The 25,148-nt window shown below is 48.1% G+C and overlaps 1 protein-coding gene across 2 annotated transcripts in view; it reads right to left on the bottom strand.

The window, feature by feature from the left end:
• Positions 1–5,154: 5,154 nt before the first annotated feature.
• TRAF3IP1 (TRAF3 interacting protein 1) overlaps positions 5,155–25,148 on the bottom strand; it is a 58,272-nt gene continuing 38,278 nt past the window's right edge. For both annotated transcript variants that reach the window (XM_032857628.1, XM_032857627.1), the window contains 2 exons: positions 7,352–7,575; positions 5,155–5,386 (listed from right to left, as the gene is read on the bottom strand). In XM_032857628.1, coding sequence (XP_032713519.1) covers positions 5,221–5,386; positions 7,352–7,575 — 390 coding nt within the window. In that variant the 3' untranslated portion in view covers positions 5,155–5,220. The remainder of the gene's footprint in view (positions 5,387–7,351; positions 7,576–25,148) is intronic.

The following is a 25,148-nucleotide window of genomic DNA, read 5'->3' as shown; positions in this document are numbered from 1 at the left end:
TGGACTGACCCAAACACAGGAAAGTGAGGCAAGAGGTTTCAGCCACTTGCCCAGTCACAAGCTAGTACCTGCGGCGTCCACAGGCCGAGGGCAGGGCGCCCTGACCTGCAGGGATTCCCACCCAGGTAACTCCTGCCTGTCTGGATTCCAAACTCCCGGCCCTGTTGTTTCCCCACCGTAAGGTTAAACACAGGTCTCATGCACTTCTGAGAACTCTATCCTTCTTCCGTCATCCAACTGCGCCTAAGTATTTTTCTTATTATTAGAAGTCTGTCTACTATGACTATTACCTCCGCTAGAGATGTTGCAAATACTTCTCCCAGTGTGACATCATTTTTTTTTTTCTTTTTTAACCTTTGCTTGGCTAGAAACGCTTAATTCTTATGAGCCTATGGTTGATTTTTTTTCACCTATGGCTTCTGAAAACTATGTCTATTTTAGAAAGTTCTTCTTCACTCCAAAACACATTTAGCACTTACTCTGCTCTCTCCTAGGTGCTTTGTTCCTATATATTACCTCTCACAAAATAAAACTATAATAAATAATAACATAAATGTATTAGCATGTCAATAAATATTTCTACAAATATGATAAATACAAAATGTTCTTCAATCATTCTAGTATTCTCATATTTTTTAAGTTCTTTAATTTTGGGGGAACTTGTTTTTGTATGTGGTATAAGGCAAGAATATAACTTCATTTTTGCCATATGGATGACCATATGCTCCAATACCATATATTTGGACAACAATCTGAAACGCTTCTCCTTTGAAATGCCATGTTTATCCAACACTAAATTCCCAATTTATATATCTAGTCAGAAGTTGATTAATGCTGTTTCATTAACTTGCATTTTTCTTCTTAGGATTTTATTTATTTATTTGAGAGACAGTGAGCACAAGCAGGCAGAAGGGCAGAGGGAAAAGCAGGCTCCCCGCTCAGCAGGGAGCCCCACACAGGGTTCAATCCTGGGACTCTGGGATCATGACCTGAGCTGAAAGCAGACACTTAACTTATTGAGCCACTCAGGTGCCCCAGAAAGGGTAAGTTTCTTAAAGAAAAAAAAAAAAAAATCATTCTTACACATAACTTTGTCACCAGGGTGTCCTGTTGGGCTCTAAGGGACCCTGGACTAGCAGGCGGTGGCATAGGGCCAGCCAGTCCTCACGTCCTCCAGCGCCTCCCAAGATGGAAGCAGCTGGCTTCTTCAGAGAACAGAGGCGGCCGTGGTGGGGTGGAGAGGTTCCCACCGATGTTCCCGCCCATCATATCCCAAGTGTGGTACCGCCTGGACACCCTGTCCTCACGGTTCTTCCCGTCATCGTTCACCGAGTCAGGGCTGGCCCAGCTTCATGTTCCCATGTCCTGAGTCAATGCTTCATTGCATGGGGCCCGCCCACTTGTTCACACCAGTTGTGCATTACAGAGCCACTTCCCCCAGCTTTGTCCAGATCACCAGTAAAGACGTCAGAGAGAACAGACCCACCAGGAATTCGCTTCAGGGCAACATCGGTTCACAGACAGGAGCCTTTATGGCAAGGTCCTTCCACCAGCGATGAAGGCAAACACACTCCCACGTCTGCCCACAGAGAAGCAGAAACCTCGCCAGGTGTCCGAGGTCTTGAGAGCACATCCCCCCAATCCAGCTTACTAACTTCAGCAGTGGACCCCGCTGTGGGCCACACAGCGCTCCGTGGGCACCCGAGAGCCCTTGCTGCCTCTTGGCAGCCACACGCCACAAGGCATGGCAGGTTTCCAATAGGAAGAGGGGCACGTCATCTGCTGTCCAAACCAGAATGTGGCTGCAGGTGGCAGGGGGATGCTGTTAAATTCTCACTTCGAGAGAAGCCAGAGATGCACGTGCCCTGAGCAGATCAGGATGGCGACCACCCTCCAGGGGCCTGCCAGCACCCCCGGAGCCCGGGCGGGGACTGTAAGCACAGCAAGTGTCCACACCAATGACCTGGCATGGAGTCCTGCACACATCAGCTGGTGTCATCCAGTAGAATACTGGCCTTGATGGAGGTTTTGGTGGGGAAACCTAACTGCTCTATCGTGGTGACAGCAGCATCACAGAGCTGTTCCTGAGACCTGCACAGAGACGTGAGAAAACCGCAAAGGCCAGCACAGGCACTGGGAGGTCCAGTGTGCCGGCTCCGCTGTTCCACCCCTCCCGACAGGCTGGCAGGAGGCACTGGGGTCTCGGGGAAGAGCAGCAGGCGCTGGGACCACAGGTGCTTATGCAGCCCGACCACCCCCCCTGCCCACCTCACTGGGCCCAGCTTCCTAATGGTTCATGGACTGCACTGTCTGAACCCCGTTTTCTTACCAGGAAGACCACTTGCCTGGTTTAAGAAGCTGATTGTCAATTTGGAACTCAGCTCTAAATACGGCTTAAAAAGCTTACAGTTTAAAAACCATTTACATTTCCTTTCACTAGCCAAATTTAAAAAAAAGTCCTTCCCAATCTTCCTTTATGAAAACCCCCAAAACAAGCAAACAGGGCCTCACTTCTGCTCCACTGCAAGGCTGGTAAAACTACACTTACCAAGACACCTTTTGGGTAAATAGAAAAGGTTTATATAAAGTGCATCGTGAGATGGTTCAACTCAGAGCCTGAGGGTAGGACACAAGTCTCCTCTGGTCCTGAGGGGGCGCTTCCGTCTCCCACCTCCCTCCTCAGCGGATCACGTGACTGCCCAGCTCCCTCCGGCCAGTCCCCTGCTGCATGGCAGGAAGCCTGCCCTCGAGGCTGTGGCTGGCTCCTGGGGAGGCATCGCTGGGTAGGCATTGGAAGATCCTGGAGCTGGGGGCACCCTCGCAGCGGGCACGCCGACCCATGGTCTTGTTGTGCATGGCCTCCACTGAAGCCAATGCTCGCGGAAGCTCCCGCAGCTGGTCATGCCAAGCCTGTGACCATGGACATCTGCGTGTTCGCACACAGGTTGGTCTAGCCCCGCTGCCCTTGACCCACTCGTGTGTCCTGACCCTGCGCGCCAAGAGCAGATAGACACAGTCAGCTCGGCACAGCGCAGACAAGGAGGGCAAGCATGCTCTGGGGCGCCGGTCGGGACGCAGGGTGGGACTCCAGACCACCCAACATCCCAAACACACTCCATGTCACTGAGTGACATCATCTCTCGTCACCAACCTGTCACCAGTATTTGTTTAAATTGCTTACTGAAAAGAAAAATAAGCATGACTATCAAAGCAGAAAGTTCACATTTTAGTCCTGAATTTTTTCCCCAAAGGTTTACACATTTTCTTTGAATATAAATTAATGTCAGCTCTACTTTTAGATTAAAATTCCGCAGTGAGATCGCATATTTCCTGGAAAGGTCCAAGCCAAAGCAGAGCTAAAGGTTTAATAACCCCCTTGCATACTTTCTCAAAGTAACAGATAATATCAGGACTTAATGTGTCTCTGATAAGATACCATAATCATCACAGAGACTGTCTAAAACTTCATGAGGGACCTTGAAATTTCTGACAAATGCTTATCAGTCTTATAAACCTTTAATTCATACAGAACATGGATAAGTGTCATGATAGGAATGAAAAGATAAATTTCCCTGAACTTTCTTCACAAGAAAAATAAAATATACATGTGAAAGCACAAAACCCCAAATGCTTATATTTTCTCTAGCTGTGAAGTGAATTGTGCAACCCATACACTTATAGAAAAAATATGTGACTGTTTTTAATGATTTATGTATAAAATAAAAATAAATTTTATGATACAATTCAATAAACTACTTCATACAAAATTTTACTCACATAAAATGTATGCAATTTTTTTTTGCAATGCAAAAATCCTATTCGTATGTACAAATTCATAAAAGGCAAACACATCTTGAAGCAAAACAGTCCATTTAGGGTTATGTCTAAGTCATTCAAATCAGAAGAGAGACAAGTACATGAGGGGGACTTGTTAACGGACACCCTCCCGCCTCCAATAATGCATTTAGTACAATCTGATCAATTTTACAGTGCAGCATAGGAATGGCCAAGTCACCAATGTGTCAAAACAGCAGAGTTTCATAATCTGACCTTAAACTGATTCAGCTTGGTAAAATCACATAACCACCTCAGAAAAGGATTTCTTTTGGAAATGACAGTAAGGAAACCTAATCTGTGCGTTTGTGCTAAGACTTAAAGACGCAGAACTTTCTCAGGCAATTCTAACATTTAAACGGCACTGCATGGTTCACACCGTAAATGTCTAGAAATAACAGCATCAGGACCCAGACCATATGAACCGTATGCCTCCAAACACTGGAATCCTTTATATACAAACTTTGGACTTTTTTTAGTATTTACAATTATCAAATGTGAGTGAAAAACTTAATATAAACCACATTCTAAAAAAAACTTGTTTTACAAAATAATTTCCAAAAAAAAATGGTAACATCAAAAAAATGTTGCAAATTGGTGTGTCCCCTGAAGTATTCCTTCAGCTGTTTGCCTCGAGCTACGGGCCTCTCTAGAACGCACATCTATAGGAAGGACCAGGAAAGACACCGAGGCCACAGGCCCAGGCGAGTACAGGCCCAGAGCAGCTCACTGCTACCTATGTGGGGAAAACCCTGGGGCTGAATGTCCGTGAAGGACATACTGAAATCTCCTAAATATATGAACTTTAAGGCTGCAAACACAAGCAAGAGGCCGTAGGGATGGATGAGAAAATGACAAAGAGGTATACACAGTTGCAAAGAGCTTTAAGAAAAAAAAACTCAGGTGTACCTTATAAAGATACAGACTGATATGAACCCTTTCCAAGGGGAAATGAACTCAAAACAGAGCGGACTCGTGGTCAGGCCCCATTTCTGTTTGTAAGTGCCGTCAGAAGGCAGCCACCCTTCACTGTACTCCCTTCAGGGTCCTGTCACCAGCCCTAAAACCCGAAACCGCGGACATGGCTTCCTCGCGTGCCACCCCCACTCACCTGCTAGCGACTTCTGGCACGGCCCTGAGCACATCGGGCCGCGCGGAGACGCAGAGAACACGTCCGCATGGCAGGCAACACCCCCACTGGAGGAAGGGGACAGAACACGGCCCTCAACACACGGATATGCCTGCGTTTTCAGAGCTCTGAACCTTGGAGGGAGGACATGGAAAGCTTCATTTTCTCAGGAAACTGAACTGAGAGAGTGGTGACGTTCTATCTTCCTTTTTATTTTCAGACTGAAGAGGACTTCCAGCTTTGGAAACACGTGAGCTTCACCTTCTCGAGCTCAGGTTGATGCTGTAGACCATTTTCTGAATCTTCTCCTCGTTCTTCAGGATGTTGGCCTTCACGGCACAGATCTTGTCCTGCTGGTCTTTGATCAGCTGCTCCAGCTCGGCCAGCTCGGCCTTCAGGGGCTCGACTGCACCATCTGTGATGCTGGTGGGACACAACACAGGGGCTCGTGAGCGCCGGGCTCAGCTTAGAGCTGTTTTTTATTTTTATTTTTTTTAAGATTTTATTTATCCAGTGAGAGAGAGAGAGAGAGAATAAAAGGGGAGAAGGTCAGAGGGAGAAGCAGACTCCCCACGGAGCCGGAAGCCTGATGTGGGACTCAATCCTAGGACTCCAGGATCATGACCTGAGCTGAAGGCAGACGCTCAACCAACTGAGCTACCCAGGCGCCCTAGAGCACCTTCCTGATTGAAACAATCAAAGATGACAAAAGTTAAGTTATTCGCAGCATCCAAAGGAAAAGGGTAAAAATATAAACACACTCAGATAAGGATATAAAGGGACGAGATCCTCACACCTGGGAAAAACATTATTTTACCCTCCCCCAGCCAAAAGTAAAGTCAAACATGTCAATCTACTAAGCGGCCTACTCTTTCTAAAGCCTCACATCACATAGAGCAGAGCCCTGGGACAGCAGGGAGGGGACCAGCGCGGCTACCAACAAGGGCCATGGTCCCGGCAGCCCGATATGAACCCCACCGTCCCCCAAGCAGGTTCATCCAACCACCAGGGCTTCCCTACCCAGGCCCCTCCCACTCACAAGTTCCAGGCATGAGGCCTTTCAGTGCTGGGTTACCTGCCAGGAAAGATCTAGAACATATTTGGGAAAGCAAAGATCAAACTGGCAAATACAAAATAAGTACAAAAATGAGTGATGGGGACACTTGGATGGCTCAGTCAGTGGAACATCTGCCTTCGGCTCAGGTCATGGTCTCAGGGTCCTGGGATCAAGCCCCGAGTCAGGCTCCCTGCTCGGAGAGAAGTCTGCATCTCACTTTCCCTCTGTCCTTCCCCCTGCTCATGTGCATGCTCTCTCTCTCTCTCTCTAATTAATAAAAATCTTTAAAAAGACTCTATATAAAAAACAAACAAAACGAACGAAGAGTGACGATTTCCAACTATCCTACCACAAAGCGAACTCAGGTTCTTTCAGGAAGAAGCATCTGCGTGCTACTTCTTAGACCTAAAATCAACTGTAGGAAGGGCCGACAAATCAACATGCTGGGCTCGGCACCAAAAAGTTCTCGGAGATTTCCTAACTCTTCTAATGCTGGACATTTAAACTTTTAAGGGCTTTTTAGGAGTAAGCAAGCTGATAATAAAGACAGCAGCTTTCTTATCACACAGCATTTTATCGCCGGGCTTGGAGACGAGCACTGGGTCCACTCAGGTCGTTTCTGGACAACAACAAGTAATAAAGTGTCATGCATTCCAGATTCCCTGATTATAAACACAGAACATCAAACATTCCCCTAAAATAAATCTCTTTTTAGTAGCCATTATATTTCCTTTATAGTAGCAACTTCAAAATGGGCTCACCAGCATTTATTTCTTTTCAGAGTAAAAAATTAAAATACTTTCGAAGTACAAACAGTTACCAAACTTTGGGGATTTTGGTAAGACACATAAAACAATAATTCCCATACTGCAAAGTTCCCCGTATTGTTTACTGCCTGTACCACTTGAGTGTGAACGTTAACGCCATAACTTTCCTCAAGGCTGCAAAGGCGTGCCCTGTGCCATACAAATGCAGAAGGAAAATACTTCCTTGGGGTGGGGGGGTGGGGGGGAGGGGGAGGGGGATTCCTTGGGAGGCATCCCCCTGGGCTCCCTGAGCCTCCACCCCCGCCCACCTCTGCTTCTTCTGCACAGCCTTGCCCCTGGCCCCCCACCAACCTCTGTTCCTTCTGCAGGCCCCCAACCATGGGTCCCAACTCTGCTCCTCCTGCAGCACCCCCCGCCCCCAGCCCCTCCACCCTGCTCCTTCTGCAACACCGTCCCCCCGGGGCCCCCACCGACCTCTGCTCCTTCTCCAGCATCCACCCTGCCCCCAATGCCCCCACCTCTGCTCCTTCTGCAGCACGCACCCCGCCCCCAGCCCCCGCCCACCTCTGCTCCTTTTGCAGGGCCTCGGCGTGCTGCTTGTTCTCACTATGCCACAGCTGTAGCTCATTCTGCATGGCGTCCACATCCTCCTGGATGTAGTCCATGATCTTTCCCAGGGGGAGCGCGCTCTTGCACAGGGTCTGGATGGACACGCGCAGCTTCTCGATCTCCTTAGAAACTATGTCCTTCTCCTTCTTCCAGGTGGCCTCAAAGATAAGCGACTTCTCCTACAGTCAGTGGGGAAAATGGGCAGAGAAGGAAGCATCCTCACTCCTGAGGCAGGACGGGGACCTGCTGAGGGTAGAGAGCCATGGGAGCTGGGACCGCACTGGCTCGAGCCAGCAGCAGCCCCAAGGTACCAAGCGTGGTGCGGGGACCGACACTGTGCCCAGTGACGGTCCATCCCTTTTCTTCTCAGAGGTACAGGGGTCTTCACCTGGAAGGCTGTCAGGGGGGCACACTTCTATGTAGTAAGATTTCTTTCCCAACTGGCCAGAAGCTTACTGTAGTTACTGTTACCAGAACTGAGGGACGCTGATGATTTTCCCAGAGAGACTGGCAGAAAGCGGCCCTGACCCCCTGCGTCTCAGTCCTTGCATGGGCCTCCTTTCCATCTCAAAGGACTCTGCAACCCATCTCCCCAAGAAAGGGGGAAAGGAACCCTTCAGAGAGGAGGAAAAGTACTGGTGTGGGAGTGAAGGGATGGGAGGTTTGCAAAGGAGGACATGGTGGACAGCACCAAGCCGGGCAGCAGGCCCACTGAATAAGAAGGGCTGGTCAGGGGGCCCAGGCGGCCTGGTGCCCTTGGTGGGAACCACAGGTATGGGGGCCAGAGGGGTGCAGCAAAAGAGACAGCAGCAACTGAGAGCTTTATTCAGTTCTGGCCAGGAATTCTCTTCATGTGAGCTTTTATCACAGGCCTCTCCGAATTTCAGAAGCTGATGCAAGTTGGTGAGAAGCAATGAATAGTTTGGCTTCTTGGAAAACCTTTCCTAGGAGAGGGACACCGTCTAGGAAGCCCTCCCTGGATGCTCCCACTCCATCACGCTGGCTAAGGTGTCACTGCCTCACCCACTCACAGTTTGAGTCGGCCGCTTTTAATTCAAGTATAACTAATGAACTGGTTTTATTAAGTGACACAACCATCTGCGTTACTGGTAATGCCAGCCTCAGGCTGCAGGCTCCGGGCAGGTAGGACCCCCTGCCTGCATCCCCCCACAAGAGGTTCTCCTTAGATATTTGTCAGATGAACAAATGGAGTGACTGACTAACCCACCCGCCAAGAGGCCAGCTCCCCTGCCTCCCAGGCTTCCGCAAGCACAGAGAAAGCCCTCATGTGATGCCTGGCACACACAAACTGTTCAATAAACATGGGGAGCAACGAATGGTAAAATTCATAAACCCGTCAGTTCAGCAAGGTGGTAGGAGACAAGATAAAACATACAAATATCAGTTATATTCCTACATACTATCAACACATGGACACTGAAATTAAAAATAGTGTCATTCACAGCTGTATATGTAAACAAAAGAGAGAAATGCCTAGGTGTAAATCTAACAAAGTATGTACAGAACTTGTGTACTGAAAATTACATAATGTGGATGAAAGAAATCAAAGCAGACCTAAATAAATGGAAAGACATACCATGTTCCTCAACTGAACGATTCAAGTATTGTAAAGATGTCAATTCTCCCCCAGTTGATATACAAGTTTAACAAAATTCCTATCAAAATCCTAACCAAATTTTTTGGAAATATAGATAAGATTATCCTAAAATTTATATGGGAAGGCAAAAGAACTAGAATAGCTAGAACATTTGTTTTAGAAAAGAATAAAGAGGGAGGAATCGGTCCATCCAATTTTGGGATTTTATAGTTAGAGCAATCAAAACTGTGTGGTACTGGCAAGACAGACAGATCAATGGAACGGAATGAAGAATCTAGAAAAAGACCCTCCCAAACATACCCAACAGGTTTGTTTTTTGTTTTCTTTTATTGGTATTTATTTGAAAGAGACACACAGCATGAGCAGAGCATGGGACAGAGGGAGAAGGAGAGGGACAAGGAGAGTCCACCCTGAGCAGGGAGCCCAATGTGGGGCTCGGTCTAGGACCCCAAGATCATGACCTGAGCCGAAGTCAGCCACTTAACGGGGTGAGCCTCCCAGGTGCCCCCTGCCCAGCTGATTTTTGAAAAAGGTATAAAAAGAAATTCAATGAAGGAAACAGAGTCTTTAAATATGTGGTACTAGAACAACCGGATATACACAGGGAAAAAGGAACCTTGACCTCAGTCTCCCATCTTACACAAAAATTAACTCAAAATGGATCACTGACTTAAATATAAAATGTAAAACTACAAAACTTTTAGGAAAAAAACTAGAGGAAAATCTTTGGAATTTAGGGCCAAACAAAGAGTTCTCACACTGTCCCCAAAAAGCATGATTCATTAAAGGAAAAACTGATAAAGTACACTCTATCACAACTAAAAACATTTGTTGTGCAGAAGATCCTACTGAGAGGTTGAAAGACAAATTAGAGAGTGAAAGTACATATTTTCAAACCAAGTATCTGACAGAGGACTAGTATCTAAATATGTAAACTCTGAAAACTCATCAGCAAAAAGCAAACACTCCAATTAGACATGAACAAAAGACACAGACCCTGCATCAAAGGGGATACATGATGGCCAATAAACACATGAAAAGAGGGTCAAAGTCATTACTTATCAGGGCAATTCAAAATAAAGCCACAATGAGATATCACTGCCAGGATGGCTTAAAAAACAAAAAAGGGGCGCGTGGGTGGCTCAGTGGGTTAAAGCCTCTGCCTTTGGCTCAGGTCATGATCCCAGGGTCCTGGGATCGAGCCCCGCATCGGGCTCTCTGCTCAGCAGGGAGCCTGCTTCCTCCTCTCCCTCTGCCTGCCTCTCTGCCTACTTGTGATCTCTGTCAAATAAATAAATAAAATCTTAAAAAAAAAAAATAGTGACAACGTCACATGCTGGTGAGGACGCAGAGAGACACGATTACTCATACCTAGCTGGTACGAGTGTAAGGTGGAACGGCTCCTATGGAAAAGAGTTCGGCCGTTTCTTTAAAAACTAATATGCAATTAGCATCTGACCTCACAACCCTCCTCCTGGACACTTAGCCCAGAGGAATGAGAAGTCACGTTCACACACTGCCTGTGCACGAACGTTTATGAAGCTGTATTCAGAGCAGCCCCAAACTGGAAACAACCCAGATGCCCTTCAGCAGGTGAACAGTTAAATGATCTGTGCTCCACTCACACCCCGGAATCTGCTCGGCAATAAAAAGGGACGAGCTGCTGAGTCATGCAACCTCCTGGTCGGCTCTCCAGACAGCTACACTGAACGAAAGTAGCCAATCTCCAAAGACGTGCTCTGTGATGCATCTGCAGAACCTTCCTGAAATGATGGTATTACAAAAACAGGGAACAGTTACTGGTTGCCAAGGGTTAAAGAGGGATGAGGTGGGAGGGAGGGAGGAGGTGTGGTCATAGAGGGCAAGAAGGGAGACGCTTGTGGTGATGGAGCTGTTGTGTATCCCGACTGTGTCAAGGTCGGTATCCTGGGGCTGACGCTGTACTGTGGCTTTACAAGATGCCGCTGGTGGGGAAAACAGAGTACGTGGGAAATCCCCATCATGTCTTGCAACTGCACATGAACCTACAGTTACCTCAAGATACGTTCAGCTGGAGAAGAGTTAGTGGCCATTGAAATGCCTTTACATTAAAATGCTAGATGACTAACATGAATTCCAGACAATAAAAAACGATTTCTCAAGGAAAAAAGTGTTGTCTTTATACAGATTAGTAAATCTCTTCATTAATTTAGTTGAACACTTTAAAATTCTAAAACCCATTCAAGGGCCCTGGGCGGCTCCATCGATTTGAGCTTCTGACTCTGGATTTCAGCTCCAAATCATGGGATCGAGTCCTGCATCAGGCTCCATGCTCAGTGCAGAGCCTGCTTGAGGTTCTCTCTCTCCCTCTGCACCCCCTACCCCGGCCCTCACACTCTCTCTCTAATAAATAAATAAACCTTTAAAAAATAAATACATGCAGTTCTACTAAAAGCTGTTCACAATGCTTATTAAGTAGTTCCTATGCGTTTGGCCTTTTGTGTTGAGTCTGATACAGAACAGATCGGGGCACGGAACTTAGGATGGGAGAAAAAATCACGAACAAGTCCAGCAAAACTGGTGAGTTATAAGGCAGACCATGACACGGAGGGGTTAAGCAACATAGCTCCCTCCTATCCCAGGTCACCTGGTCAAACCCCCTCAGAGTTCTGTGTCACAGCACCAAGCAGACTTGGGAATACTAGCCTTAAATTTATAACTTTATTTTTAAGGGATTAAGAATTCAAAACAAAATGCATTTGGGCTAGGGTTATGGCAGTCAGGAGAGACTTTTATTATGCTGCAAACAGCTGCAGAACACCAAAACTCTGGTGTTTAAAAAAATACTTTCACTTAAATGAACGTGGCAGGGTGGAGTGGATAAGTCAACGACTGTTTGCTTTAAGAGCACACCTCTCTGACGATAGGCTGATTTATATGTAGCTCGTACAGCTCTATCAGCAAATTTCCAGGCCAACATAACCATTATAAACCCTTGGTTTATAGACTTTCAATACGTATAGTAAAATATGAGAATCTACTACCATATTCACCACCCAGGAATGAGTCATATGAAATATGCTTAATTTCTGGAAACAGAAAAGGAAAAAAATAATGAAACTATATCATTCCACAAAGTGGGACCTACAACAGCCTGCAGCACAGGACGACTCTGGGGAAAAGGGGTGCGGGCTCCGGGACACGTGCTCAGCAGGTGCGAAGCTGGTGCTGAGCTGGCTTCACCATCTCCTGACTTTACGGCCCTGGGAGCCTGACCTGACCTCTCTGTACCTCGGGTTCGTCCCAATAAAATGGAAATCATAATATTTATCCTGCAGGTTGAGATTAAATGGGATAATATAAAACAAGCAGCTCAGTGTCTCGCACATAGTAAACCCTCAGTAAATGTCAACTGTTATTGTAAATTCACCCAACACAGGAACCGGAGCACAAGCCCCGCAGGGGGACGCAGGCGTGCTCATCCCTCGGTGCCAGGACATGGCTCCCTTCCCGCGAGCTATCTCATCGGCGACAAAGCGCTCCAGGTTGGGCACATTCAGAGAACAAGCTCGTACCGTGTCAGCACGAACCAGAAGCTGTTATGTCCTGCTTCAGAGAGCTCTGCCACGGAAAATACCCCCTGCTCACTGCCACGCCCCCTTCCCCAGCGGCACTTCACAAACACAGATAACCCACTCCCGTGAAACTCAACCTCAAAACCCCTTTCTGGAAGACCTGGACCTCGGCTCTGAGCCGGGCACGACCCACTGCGCCCCTGCCATGGCCCCCCTTCCCACGGGGGACGCACATAGGGGAGGCAGCAGAGCATGTCTCCTAGGGCTGCCTGCCCCCGACCTGCCTGACCCCTTGTCTGGCGCAGGCTGCGGACTAGGGACTCAGCTGCTCTCTGGCCAGACAACCTCTGACAAAGTGTATTCCAGAGGCTGGCTGGCCGCTCACACCTGTGCTTCAGACAAAGTGACTTTCCAAGACTTTTCAGGGGACCAGTTCCTTACTTCTGGGACTTAATAGGATTTGCATTTAACACACACACAAGTCCCCAGGAATGTGAGCATTTGTGTTTATGGTGAGTTTTAAGTTTACACTGATTTACTCTAAGTCATTTAAATAAAAACTATGAGTTAAAAAACTTGTTTCTTTCAAGTTCAGTCACAGTGCTTCATGAGAAGAAAGTACTATTTTTAAGATCACGCCTTAAAGCCCAGCCCTCTGACCCTGCCAGGAGTCTCCCGGAAGCAGGCTCTGGGTACAAGCAGAGGGCCATGGATCCGAGAGGTCACACCCCTGAGCAGCACTCTACCCCACACTCAGCAACCCAATAAACAAAGGCTTGATTAATGCAGGGGCAGGGAGGGAATCATAAATCACAGAGCGTGAGTATTTGCTTTAAATAACATACGCTCCCATGACCTCAGGAACTGATTTATATACAACCTGCCAAAAGTTCATTTTCCTTACAAACTGAGGAATGCCTGCATCCAAGTTACAAGAGAAACGGAGAGACTGACAGCGTAACCATTCTGACTGTCTCGCTCATCCAGAAATATTCGCTGACCCAACTATGTCAACCAAACACGCATCTCTCATGTGGGTCAGACCGGATCCCTTAAGCGCATGGTAAAATAAAACAGTCTGCCCTCGAGTACTCCAACCCCTCTGCGCCCACACAGAAAAGCACGTAAAATGTAAATGTGTGGGACAAGATGGTAAAAGTGACCCTGGCAACCTTTGCCTCGATCAAGAAAGCCAACTTGGCCAGGGTCCTGAAAGCCCAAGGCCACCGCCACACTGCCTGCCGTGTGCTCGAGCAGCTGGTCTGCTGGGCTCGCCCGTGTGCCTGGCTCACCCGTACGGCATGGACAGAACCACAAAGCACACAGCCACACGCATCTGCCTCTTCTGCTCAAGCATGTGTACGCCGTTGGTATTTCGTGACAAGAACACACCGTGACTTGTTTACCTACTCCGCAACGGGACGTCCGGGTGATTCAGGGTCTGGGGCTACTGCAACAGCTGCCCAGAGAAAGTGAGTATTCTGAGCAGTGAAGTTGTCAGTGACAATAAAAACAAAACAAAACAAAAAAACAAACAAAAAAATCCCAGCTACGACAGTGGTCAGCAGGCACAACCGTGAATAAGCTTCCCTCTGTCCCAGCATACACGAGTGCAGGACTCTGGGGACACGTGTGAGCAGTGGCACTGTGGGCCAAAGGCTACATCTCCAACTCTGTAACACGGTATCAAACGGTTTTCCAAAACGGTTGCACCAGTGACGTCAAATAGTTTTCATGCACCAGTATTTAGTTTCTGTGCATAAAATACAAGAAGAGCGACTCTTGTGGCATCACCACAATCTGACAGTGGCTGGCAGAGGAGCCGCAGGATCAGTTCACGGGCAGCAGAGGGGGACCAGCTGCAACACAGAACCTTCCACAGGAGAGACACGGATCACCTAAGTGCCTCCAGACCAGCGAACAGGTGTAAGCAGGACACGGTCAGCATGCATGCCTAGGGAGGGAACGCGGTGTGAGGGTCGCCCGGACCTGGGGAATGTCCCACCTCTGCCACTGACGGTCTGCATCAGACAAAGGAACTCCGAGCCTTGGAGACGGGGATGGGGCTCAGCTAAACAATCACCGTGGGCAGAGTGATGTTTACCTCTCCTTCATCCTAAGGAGTCTACAGAAATGGCAGCTGCTGGGACAACTGTCCACAGCTAAGAATTGGCTGGCAAGCCTCCACAGGAGGAAAAACGTATGCCAGGCACCTCCAAGAATGTGGCACAGGGTGGAAGGTGGCCCCATGCTCGCTCCCTGCACAGACAGGAGGGTCTCTAGAGAGGAAGGGGTGGGAAGTGCGAGAAAGGTGGCTTAGCCGGCACCCACTGGGGTCACTGGGGCCACAGCTGAAGCTCCGTGCAGGCCAGAGAAGATGCCTCTTCAGACCGGCCTCCTGACTACCCCAAAAATCTGAAGTAGTTTAAAATCCATCTTTGATAACATGGACAACGGGCCAGATGGCCACTAACAGAGCCGGCAGGCAGCAAGGAAACACAGGACTCAAATTTTCAGCCCCAATAGCCCCTTCTCTATTTAAAGTCACGAAAGTGAAGAATACGACCAGACTGGCCTAAAACTGGTCCCTTCAAACATTTTTATGAAAGCCTATTCTCACATATTTATTCTCTCAGAGGAACTTTAGAATATTATTTGCCAAGGTCCAAAACATCCCCTGAATATTTATTCCATTAAATTTATAAACTAAGTTGAGGAAAATCACATATCATATCGAGTGTCCCATCCAGAAACATTCTCTCGACTTTTTCCAGGCCTTTTATATTTCTTGGTAAAATTCTGTGGCTTCTCAAAATAGTTGCTATAAATCTCCTATTAAACGTGTGGCTCTGTAAGTCACGTTTTTGTTTTCAGTTCCGAGGGGGACTTCATGCACGGTATTTTCAACGGGCTATCGCTGACGTGCAGAAGTACGGACTTCGGAGTGTCTGTTTTGACACTGGGCAGCATACACATTTGTTTCGAACTATTAACCTTTCGGAGATCAACGCGGTCATCGTGGAATGACAGTGATCCCCGTGTCCCCCATGAAGACCTACATGCCTCGCGTGGTCCCGCGCTGGCTGGAGCCCCCAGCAGAGCTGGCAGGACCGTTCCACAGCCTCCATCCCGCACTCAGGGGGAACATATACAGCCACTCACTGCTGCGCAGGATGCTGACTACCCAGGGCACGTGCTCCTCCATCCTCGTTCACTGCACGCGTCCAGTGATACGAGAAGCTGAATCCTACATGTGCCGTTTATTCTTGAGAGAAAACGCAGCTCCCAGTGACCCGACGTGGTTCAAGAACAGCTTCTCGGTCAAGCAGAGGAGAAGTAAGCCATGCCTGAAGGGTGCAGCAGCCACTGAGCTCTGTTTTTAGCTGAGAAGGCCGCGGCAGCAGGGTGACAGGCAGTGCTGACCATTGATGGAAACAGAACCATACTTGGCTAACAGATGCACATCTTCGCTCCTAGGACACGTTCTAGTTTACTATTAATTATATAATAAAATACATGCTTTGGGGGGGGGGAATCAGGTTTTTTTCCAATTCCTAACCATGAACTTTTGGTTCTTCTAACCCATTCTAGCTACAGATTTTTAAGGTTCTATACTTCTTTGAAAATAGAGCGAGTAGATTCTGGGCAGAATAAGAAAACGGGAACCAACTAGGAAACATAAAGTGGAACCAACCAACCTGAGGGCCTGAGAATGGGCAGGGAGAGGCAAGCCCACCCTGGACCTTGCTGGCTGTGGGTGGATGACCTTCTGGCTCTGCTCAGGGTGTCAGGAGGCGGGGACCCTCCTGGGCCTGCTGACAGGCTGGAACCTGCGGACAGGGCAGGCTAGATTCCAGGAGGTCCTGGAAAACAGTCTGAGATAATCACCCAGGGTGGAGAGAGCCTGTGCACAGGCCCTGGCGTCCAGAGGGGGAGCTCTAGCACCCCACAGTTTGGAGGCACTGATGAGGGCGAAAGAACAGTGTGACTGTACCTCCATCACCTCTCCTAGGGGGCACCGCGCAGGGCCAGGAGTGACCTCAGCTCCTGATTTCTCCTGAGAGAGTGAGTGACAGTGTGTGGGGAGCCCCTGGCCTTCCCAGCTATGCAGGACGCTGCCCACGAGACCCCACATCTCTTTCACCCTCTCCAGACGACTGTGTCTCAGGCCACAGGACTCGGGGGCAGGAGCAGTTGGGAGAGAGGCAGACAGGACTCTCAGAGGACAATAAAGAGACAAAGGTCCTTTTGCACTGAAGACCCCATCAAGAAATCCGCCCATGGGCTCCTAAGGACATTTTGCCCATGGATCCGTACCCCCTGCTGGTGCCCAGCACGCACCCCCACCCTGTGGCTGGCCCCCTGTGTGTGCCCCTGAGGGCGGCGAGAGTAAGCTTTGACGGGCAGCCAGAGAGTACACACAAAACCAGCCTGAATCTGCGGGCAGGGAGAGGCCACAAACAAGAGCTTTAGCTTGGCCCTTTGGGAAGCAAAAGGGGGAGCTGTCAGCACCCACCCTGGCGGGCTGCAGGATGGAGAGAAAGCACACGACCTTAAACATTCTGCCCCAAAAGGGAGCAAGAAACTCGGGGCAGGGATGTCCACCGAAGGTCTGAAAAGCTTTAGAGTCCCCAGCAGGGCGGAAGGAAGGTAATGTGTCTCCCAGAGTCAGCGAGTACAGATGGATGAAGTCACTGCTACTTCAAGGCGAACAGAGCAACGCAAGACTCCACGGAACGTGACAATCAGGGAAACACTGGCACCACCAAATATCGCAGTAACTTTCCAGCAACTGACCCCGCACCACGGAGATCTGCAGTTTATCCGGTGAAGAATTCAGAACAGGCATTTTAAGGAAGCTCAATGAGCTACAAGAAAATGCAGAAAGACAACCCAACAAATCAGGGAAATCATACGTGAAAAGGATAAGCAGTTTAACAGAGAGACAAAAATCATATGAGGGGCGCCCGGGTGGCTCAGTGGGTTAAAGCCTCTGCCTTCGGCTCAGGTCATGATCCCAGGGTCCTGGGATAGAGCCCCGCATGCGGCTCTCTGCTCAGCAGGGAGCCTGCTTCCCTTCCTCTCTCTCTGCCGGCCTCTGCCTACTTGTGATCTCTGTCTGTCAAATAAATAAATAAAATCTTAAAAAAAAAAATCATATGAAAGTACCACACAAATTCTGGAGCTGAAAATACTATGAACAAAACAAACACCACAACGGAGAGCACCAACGGTATGACAGATGGGGAAGAAAGAACATGCGAGTTCCGGGACAGACCTTTGGGTTATCCAGCCCCAGGAAAACCAAACTAAACAGGAGTGAAGGGGGGAAAGAAAGCCCAGGCGATCTGAGGGATACCCTCAAATGAAGCAATTGGTGAATTACTGGAACCAGAAGGAGGAGAGGGGCAGGAGGGGCAGAGAGCTTATTTGAAGAAATAACAGCTGAACACATCCCAAGTCTGGGGAGAGTCTGGTGAGAGTCTGGGTATCCAAGTTCATGAAGCTCACCAAGTTCACCAAACAAACTCAACTTCGGGCGACCCTCTCCAGACACATGAGAACAGAACTGGAAAATCACAGGCAAAGAGGGGCGCCTGGGGGACTCAGTCGGTTAAGCCTCTGCCTTCAGCTCAGGTCATGATCCCAGGGTCCTGGGATTGAGTCCCACATTGGGCTCCCCGCTCAGCAGGGAGTCTGCTTCTCCCTCTGCCTCAGTGCTTTCTATCTCTCTCTTTCTCTTAGACTTGCTCTCTCTTAAGTAAACAAATAATGTATTAAAAAAAGAAAAGAAAAAAAAAAAAACAGGCAATGGGAGACTCTTCAAGGCAGTGGGAGAAGAGTTTGTATGTCCCAAGGAACCCCGCGGGACCATAGTGGACTCCTGGCCAGGAGGGAGTGGGACGATGCACTTGAAAGCTGAGGAAAACCAAGTGCTCATGAGAACACGACCCAGCAAAGCTGTCCTTTAAAAATGAAGGTGAGGGAAAGCCGCTCCCAGACAGAGCTGAGGAGGAGGTGGCCAGCAGAGGACCTACCCCCACAGGAAAGCCCGAGAGGAGTCCCCAGGCTGCAGTGAAGGGCACAGATGGGAGGAGGAGCACAGGCACGGCCAGGGAACATGGGGGCAGAGGGGAGCACCTGTCAGAACTGGGGGATGAGGAGGAAGGGCCGTCAGCCACTCTGTACAAAGGCAAAAGGACAGAGTCCTGAAAATAACCTCCATTATGACAGTTTGTTAACGACCACAACCTAAAGAGGTAAACTCCAACTCCAAAAACATGAAAGACGGACTAAAAGGGCAGAGCTTCTGAAATTAGCTTGTTATCAGCACGTCAGCATGAACCAGCCCTTAACCTATCAGATGTTTCATGTGAGCTTCATGGTAACAACCAAGCAAACACCCGCAGTCGATGCCCAAGAGACAGAGAAGGGAAGCAAAGCGTCCCCCTGTGGAAAATCTGATCACAAAGGGCGGAGCAAGAGAAGAAAATGGTAAAATGGAATTAGCAAGTTCTTACCTATCATTAATCACTCGAAATACAAGTGGATTCAAATCTCCAATCAAAAGGCAGAGTTGCTGGACACCTAAAAAAAGCAAGACCCAGCCGTATGCTTCAGACAAGACTCCTTCTCGCTTTACAGACACACAAACTGGCTCAAAGAGATGGAAAAAGATAATCAGTGCACATGGAAACCGAGGGAGAGCAGCAGGGGCTCCACACATTACACTGGCCAGAACAGTCTTTCAGCCGAAAACTGTGATGAGAGGCAGGGAAGGTCATGTCATTACCTGTGGATGGGGTTCCCCTCATCAAGAGGACAGGAGCGCTGGTAGCAGTCAGGGCCAGCCCTGCGCACCTGCACACACCACGCAAACACCGACAGAGGAAGAAGAATGTGTCCGGACTCCCGCCACCCTGACCCAAAGCTCTGTGTACTCAGAAGCCCCAGAGACACCGCGCACCCTCCTGAGTACTCACGTGTGGCGAGAAACCCAGCGGCATTTTGCAAACAGGACAGCTGACTCTGGGGCTGCCCTCGGAAGACCAGAAGACCGGGAAGACTGGAATCAACCCCTGGCTGGAGCTGAAATCTCACGCCGGCTGCTGCATTCCCATGGAAGCACCCACCGCACGTCCACATGCAGCCCAAGCCTGAGTCCTGGTTGTGTCCTTCTCGAGCTTCCATCCCACTGTGCACTGCCCTCGTCTCTCTAAAACTGTGTATTTGTCACGCAGGTTTCAGAGGCCCAAAGACCAGCAGGCGTGTGCAGGCATCCCTTCCACAGCGCTGCTGCCTGGGGAGCAGAGCGGAGTGCCGGGAGGACAGACGGCTCAGAGAGGGATCCATCCAGGTCCCCTGTCCCATTTATGGGAGCAAGCAGAAGCTGCTGTAACTGGCCCGTGCTGGGGTCACTGGGCAGGGCAGCAGTGCACACTTCCTACTGGTCGGGAATACACCCCAAGATCTGCCTCAACTGCCCAGCTTCCCCCTCAAATGAGCCAGGTCCACGGGGCACTGCCACCAGCACTGCCACCACCCAGGGACCCAGGTGGGGACAGGCTCTTTCCTCCCCCGGTCTTCCAAGAGGTTCAAAGGATCAGCCTTTGTGCACAGGAACCAAAGGACAAGGTAGGAAGCCTCCCACCTTACTCCTCCAGGGTCAGCAACCATCTGGACCAGAAGTTCTGGTTCCCGGCTGTGCATCAGAATCACCCAGGGAACTTTCTAAAATACCAAGGCAGGACCTTGCCCAAAGATGGATGTCCTGGGTCTGAGAAGGGGCCCTGGCTCCAGTGTTTCATAAAAACTCTGGACGGTTCTAACATACCAGCAGCTCTAAGCAGGTACGCCTTTCAAGTAGCTTTCAAGGGACAAAAGATTCTAAAGTTCACTCGCTTTACATTTTTTTTTAAAGATTTTATTTATTTATTTGACAGACAGAGATCACAAGTAGGCAGAGAGGCAGGCAGAGAGAGAGGGTGGGGGGAAGCAGGCTCCACACTGAGCAAAGAGCCCGATGCGGTGCTCGATCCCAGGACCCTTGGATCATGACCTGAGACTTAGGCAGAGGCTTTAACCCACTGAGACACCCAGGCGCCCCTCGCTTTACATTTTATAACCATTTCCCTGCTACGGGCAGTGACAGCAAAAGAATCTAAGTTTTAAAATATACTTTACTCTGTGCCCCCTCTCCCAGCCCTGCCACTAATGTTTTCTCTCAAATAAAATATTTTTTTCTAAGATTTTATTTACTTGACAGAGACAGACACAGTGAGAGAGGGAACACAAGCAGGAAGAGTGGAGGAAGAAGCAGGCTCCCCGCTTAGCAGGGAGCCCAATGTGGGGCTCAATCCCAGGACCCCAGGATCATGACCTGAGCCGAAGGAAGACGCTTAACGACTGAGCCACCCAGGCGCCCCAAACAAATAAAATTAAAAAAAAAAAATACACTTTATTTCCCTTTTCACTATCATCTCTGGAAACATTAGGATTATTAAATTATTTTGCTTTTTATTTCCATCCCTTTATGAACTAATTGGATTTACTACTTTAAATGTCCTGCTAAAATATTCATCATTTTTTACCGAAGCTATAACTACAATCTTTCTTCTAATTCTGGTTCATTTTATTTTTACATATTTAGCCTCCTAAATTCTCTAAAAATACCAGACAAAATAATCACACCCAAATTAACCATCAATCCTACAAGGCAGTTTCTGGGCAACATGAAACCCACCTTCTGGTTGGCATGTGAACTGAAAAAGAGATGCTCAAACCCGTCGTAAAAGTCAGGATGTCAGAGCCTTCCAGCAAAAATACATTCCACAGAATGATGACTAGAAGGCATGACTCCAAAGACTGGAAGAGCAGAGGAAAATTCAAAACTAGGACAGTCAGATCCCAATACCTTGCAAGCAGCGGGGCCAAGATGGCAACGATGCATTGCAGACGGTGTTCTGACCTGAGGCAGATACGGGGCTGAGCTTTCACTCAATTTGTGCTCACCATGCCTCGGTTAATCCAAAACCACAAAATTTCAGTGAGCGGTTGAGGTCAGGAAGAAAAGGAAGTAGGGTTGGAGCCTGGTGGGCAATGGGGTGGAGGACTAAAGAAGCTGGCCGGGGATGGTGGCTCTCTGGAGAGGTGGCATGTGAGCAGGGACATGCGTGGTGACAGGAAGTCTCTGACTAAGCAAAATCAGAGTTTTCTCTGATGGGTCCTACTACGGTCCACCAGGCCCAAGGGACCAGCAGCCTGCCTCCAGGTAACTTTGGACTGCCAGCACAAACAAGGGCAAGAAGAGACGTGGCCCACAGGAAAACAGGCCTGTAATTCTGTACAAACACCTACTCTTCCCTACTGCCCACAGACAACCAAAGAGTAATCGGGGAAGAAACAAACTGCACAAGTCTGGGATCCTGCTGAGCCCCTGCCATGGGGTAAGGATAGCTGGACCCACTGTTCATCTCATGGCTTCTGGGGTGAGGATGGGATGGGGACTGCACAAGGAGTCACATGAGAGCATGCCAGAGAAGGACCCTTCCAGGGCTCCAGGCCTCAGACCCATGTACCCTGCAGGCAAGAGTCAAGGAACCTGCGACAAGTCAGGAACAGCTAACCAGGGAAGCACGTGGGCTCCGAGCTCCCAGGATCTCAAGGCATGGAATGGGATGTGAGCTCCTGCTTCTGACCAGTGGCCCTGGGGAGACAAGCCCCCAGAGAGGAACAACTTCTTCCAAGAGGGAGCCCCAAGGCTCCTCAACTTCTGTGAACCAGGTCACTCCTCAGACCTCAACTGTTCTAGGGCACAGGAAGTATTTTTATAAGAATTAACTACATAAAACTAACATAATCTTGATTCTAACACCTAACAACAACAGCACACACACAAAACAGGCTAATGTCCGTTGATCATGGACTTCTGTTTTAAAAGATTAGTAAATTGGGGTGCCTGGCTGGTTCAGTTTGAAGAGCACGTAACTCTTGATCTTGGGGTTGTAAGTTCGAGCCCCACAATGGATGTGCGTATTATTGAAAAATAAATAAAACCTAGGAATGAATGAATAAATAAATAAATAAATAAATATACTAGTGAACTGAATATGATTTTGCATCAGACAAATGACAGACCGTGACCAAGCACCGGTTACTTCGGGAGCACAAGAACCGCTCGACATCAGGAATTCTATTAATACGCAACCATCCCAATGGTTGCCAAGAAAATGGTGTTTGATAACGTGCACATCCGTTTCTTTTCTCTTCTTTTTAAAGATTTCATTTATTTGACAGAGAAAGTGCAAGCAGGGGGCAGTGGCAGAGGGATAGGGAGAGATGTGGCACTGGGATCGCAACCCGAGCCAAAGGCAGAGGCATAACGGAGTCCCCCAGGCGCCCCCTGCACAGCCATTTCTGATTATCGTCCTGCAACAGTGCCCGCATATGGAGGTGATGGATAAATCCTGACTTAAACCACACAGTAACTTGTAATCACAAAATAAGTTTATATAAGGCTAAAAAAAAAAAAAAAGGCCAAATAAACACCAGGAATGTAAGAGTTCAATTAAGAAATCAAAAGGACAACAGAATCAACACAAAGGGAAATGAAGAAAACAGGATAAATCGGTGAAAAGAATAAAAATACAAAAGAGAATGCCAATGACGCCAAAAGCGGGTGGTTTAAAAAGACTGAAAAACTTCTGAAAACACTGCTTCAAAAAAAGGGAAGAAATAGTACAAATTAGCAGTACTATTAATAAGAACAGAACAAAACAAAATGACAAATAAAGCACATGGTTAAAGAATTCTATCAAGAGCTTTTGCCAGAAACTTGAAAATTTAAAAGACACTGATGACCAAAACTGACTCAAGAGGAAAGAGAAAGCCTGAATCTTCCCCTAATGTAAAAATAACAGCCATGCCCTAAAAAGTTCCCATCAAGCTCAGATGGGTCTACACACAAGTCCACAAACTATGGAGAAACACACCATTCCATCATCTACCATCTCTTCTAGAAAAGACAGAAAGAGGGGCACCTGTGTGGCTCAGTGGGTTAGGCCTCTGCCTTTGGCTCAGGTCATGATCTCAGGGCCCTGGGATCAAGCCCTGCATCTGGCTCTCTGCTTAGCAGGGAGCCTGCTTCCCCTCTCTCTCTGCCGGCCTCTCTGCCTACTTGTGATCTATATGTCAAATAAATAAATAAAATTTTTTTAAAAAGCTTCTTTAAAAAAAAAAGAAAAAGAAAAGAAAAGAAGGAACTCTCCCCAGTTTACTCCCAACCTTGACACTAATACAAGACAAGGATCATATGAGGAAAAGAAAATCGTGGGTCCAATTCATCCATGAATATAAATGGAAAAATTCTAATTAGCAAACAGAATCTACCAGTGGATGAAAAAGATAATAGAGTGTAACAACGTTGGTTTCACCTCAGAAACGATCACTTAAAAGCTGTAAGTGTCATTTAGTGAATTAAAGAAGTATAATGGAATCATCTCAATGGAGAAAAAGCATTTCATAAAATTCAACATTCATGATAAAGTCCCACAGTGGGGAAAAAAAATCAAACTTTCTCAATCTACTTTATTAAGTACTACAATAAGTATCATCAGAAAAGAGTAAATTCTAGAAGAACTGTCATTAAAAACCAGAAAGGCAGAAAGTGGTACACTATGATCGTTACTACCCCTCCGGGAGAGGGGTCCTGGAGGCCCCATGGGAGTGATCAGGCAACAGTACAGAAGGCATGAGGCCTGGAGAGGAGGTACAGGGCCATGGAGACTGGAGGTGACAGGAATGAGGGTGCAGCTCAGGGAGAAGAACACAGACTCAGGCCAGGTGCCTGCGTTCACATCCCAGCTCTGGTGCTCACCAGTCCCGAGGCCCTAGACAAGTCCCTTCCCGTCCTGATCCCCCAGATGGGGGTGACAACAGTACCTGTATCTCGCTATGTTCCGTGTTCGTATCCAGCGGCTACTACAACACAGAAAACACAAAAGAACCAACACATAGTTTTTAAAACAATGGTTTGTCAAGGAAGTGGTTATAAGTCAACAGCATTCCTCCCCACCAACAATTAGAAAAGAAATTTAAAACAGAGTATTTCCAGTACCAGAATAGCCTCTCGAGTGCCCACATACAAATCTAACAAACAGCAGACACAATCACTATAGAAACAAGCCACAAACGCTCACTGAGAGGCATTAAGAGCGAACACACGGAGAGATCCCGGCTCGCCCACACTCTTCAGCTCCCCAGAGAGTGCCCCCTGGCGCTCCATCAGCGGCCGACAGTGTTTCTACAGAAGCGGAAAGGACCAAGAATAAATGTCAAATCGCCCAAGACAAGGCCTGTTTATAAACCGATCGGAGCTGCGTGGAATCAGGCAGGGCCAGTGGGACAGACACATACCACAGGCGGACCCGTGGCCTAGCTGTCTGTGTAGCCCATGAGTGCAGACCAGCTTTTACTAAACAAATAGCTGAAAACAATATTTAAAAGGTAGTGTTTTCTGGTCCATGAAAGTTCTATAAAATCTGCATTTTGGTATCCATAAAAAAAACAAATGATCGGCACC

The sequence above is a fragment of the Lontra canadensis genome, unplaced genomic scaffold (assembly GCF_010015895.1).
Source record: "Lontra canadensis isolate GAN:19392208 unplaced genomic scaffold, GSC_riverotter_1.0 scaffold13, whole genome shotgun sequence".
Classification (NCBI taxonomy): domain Eukaryota; kingdom Metazoa; phylum Chordata; class Mammalia; order Carnivora; family Mustelidae; genus Lontra; species Lontra canadensis.
This window is presented reverse-complemented; position numbering and strand designations above follow the sequence as displayed.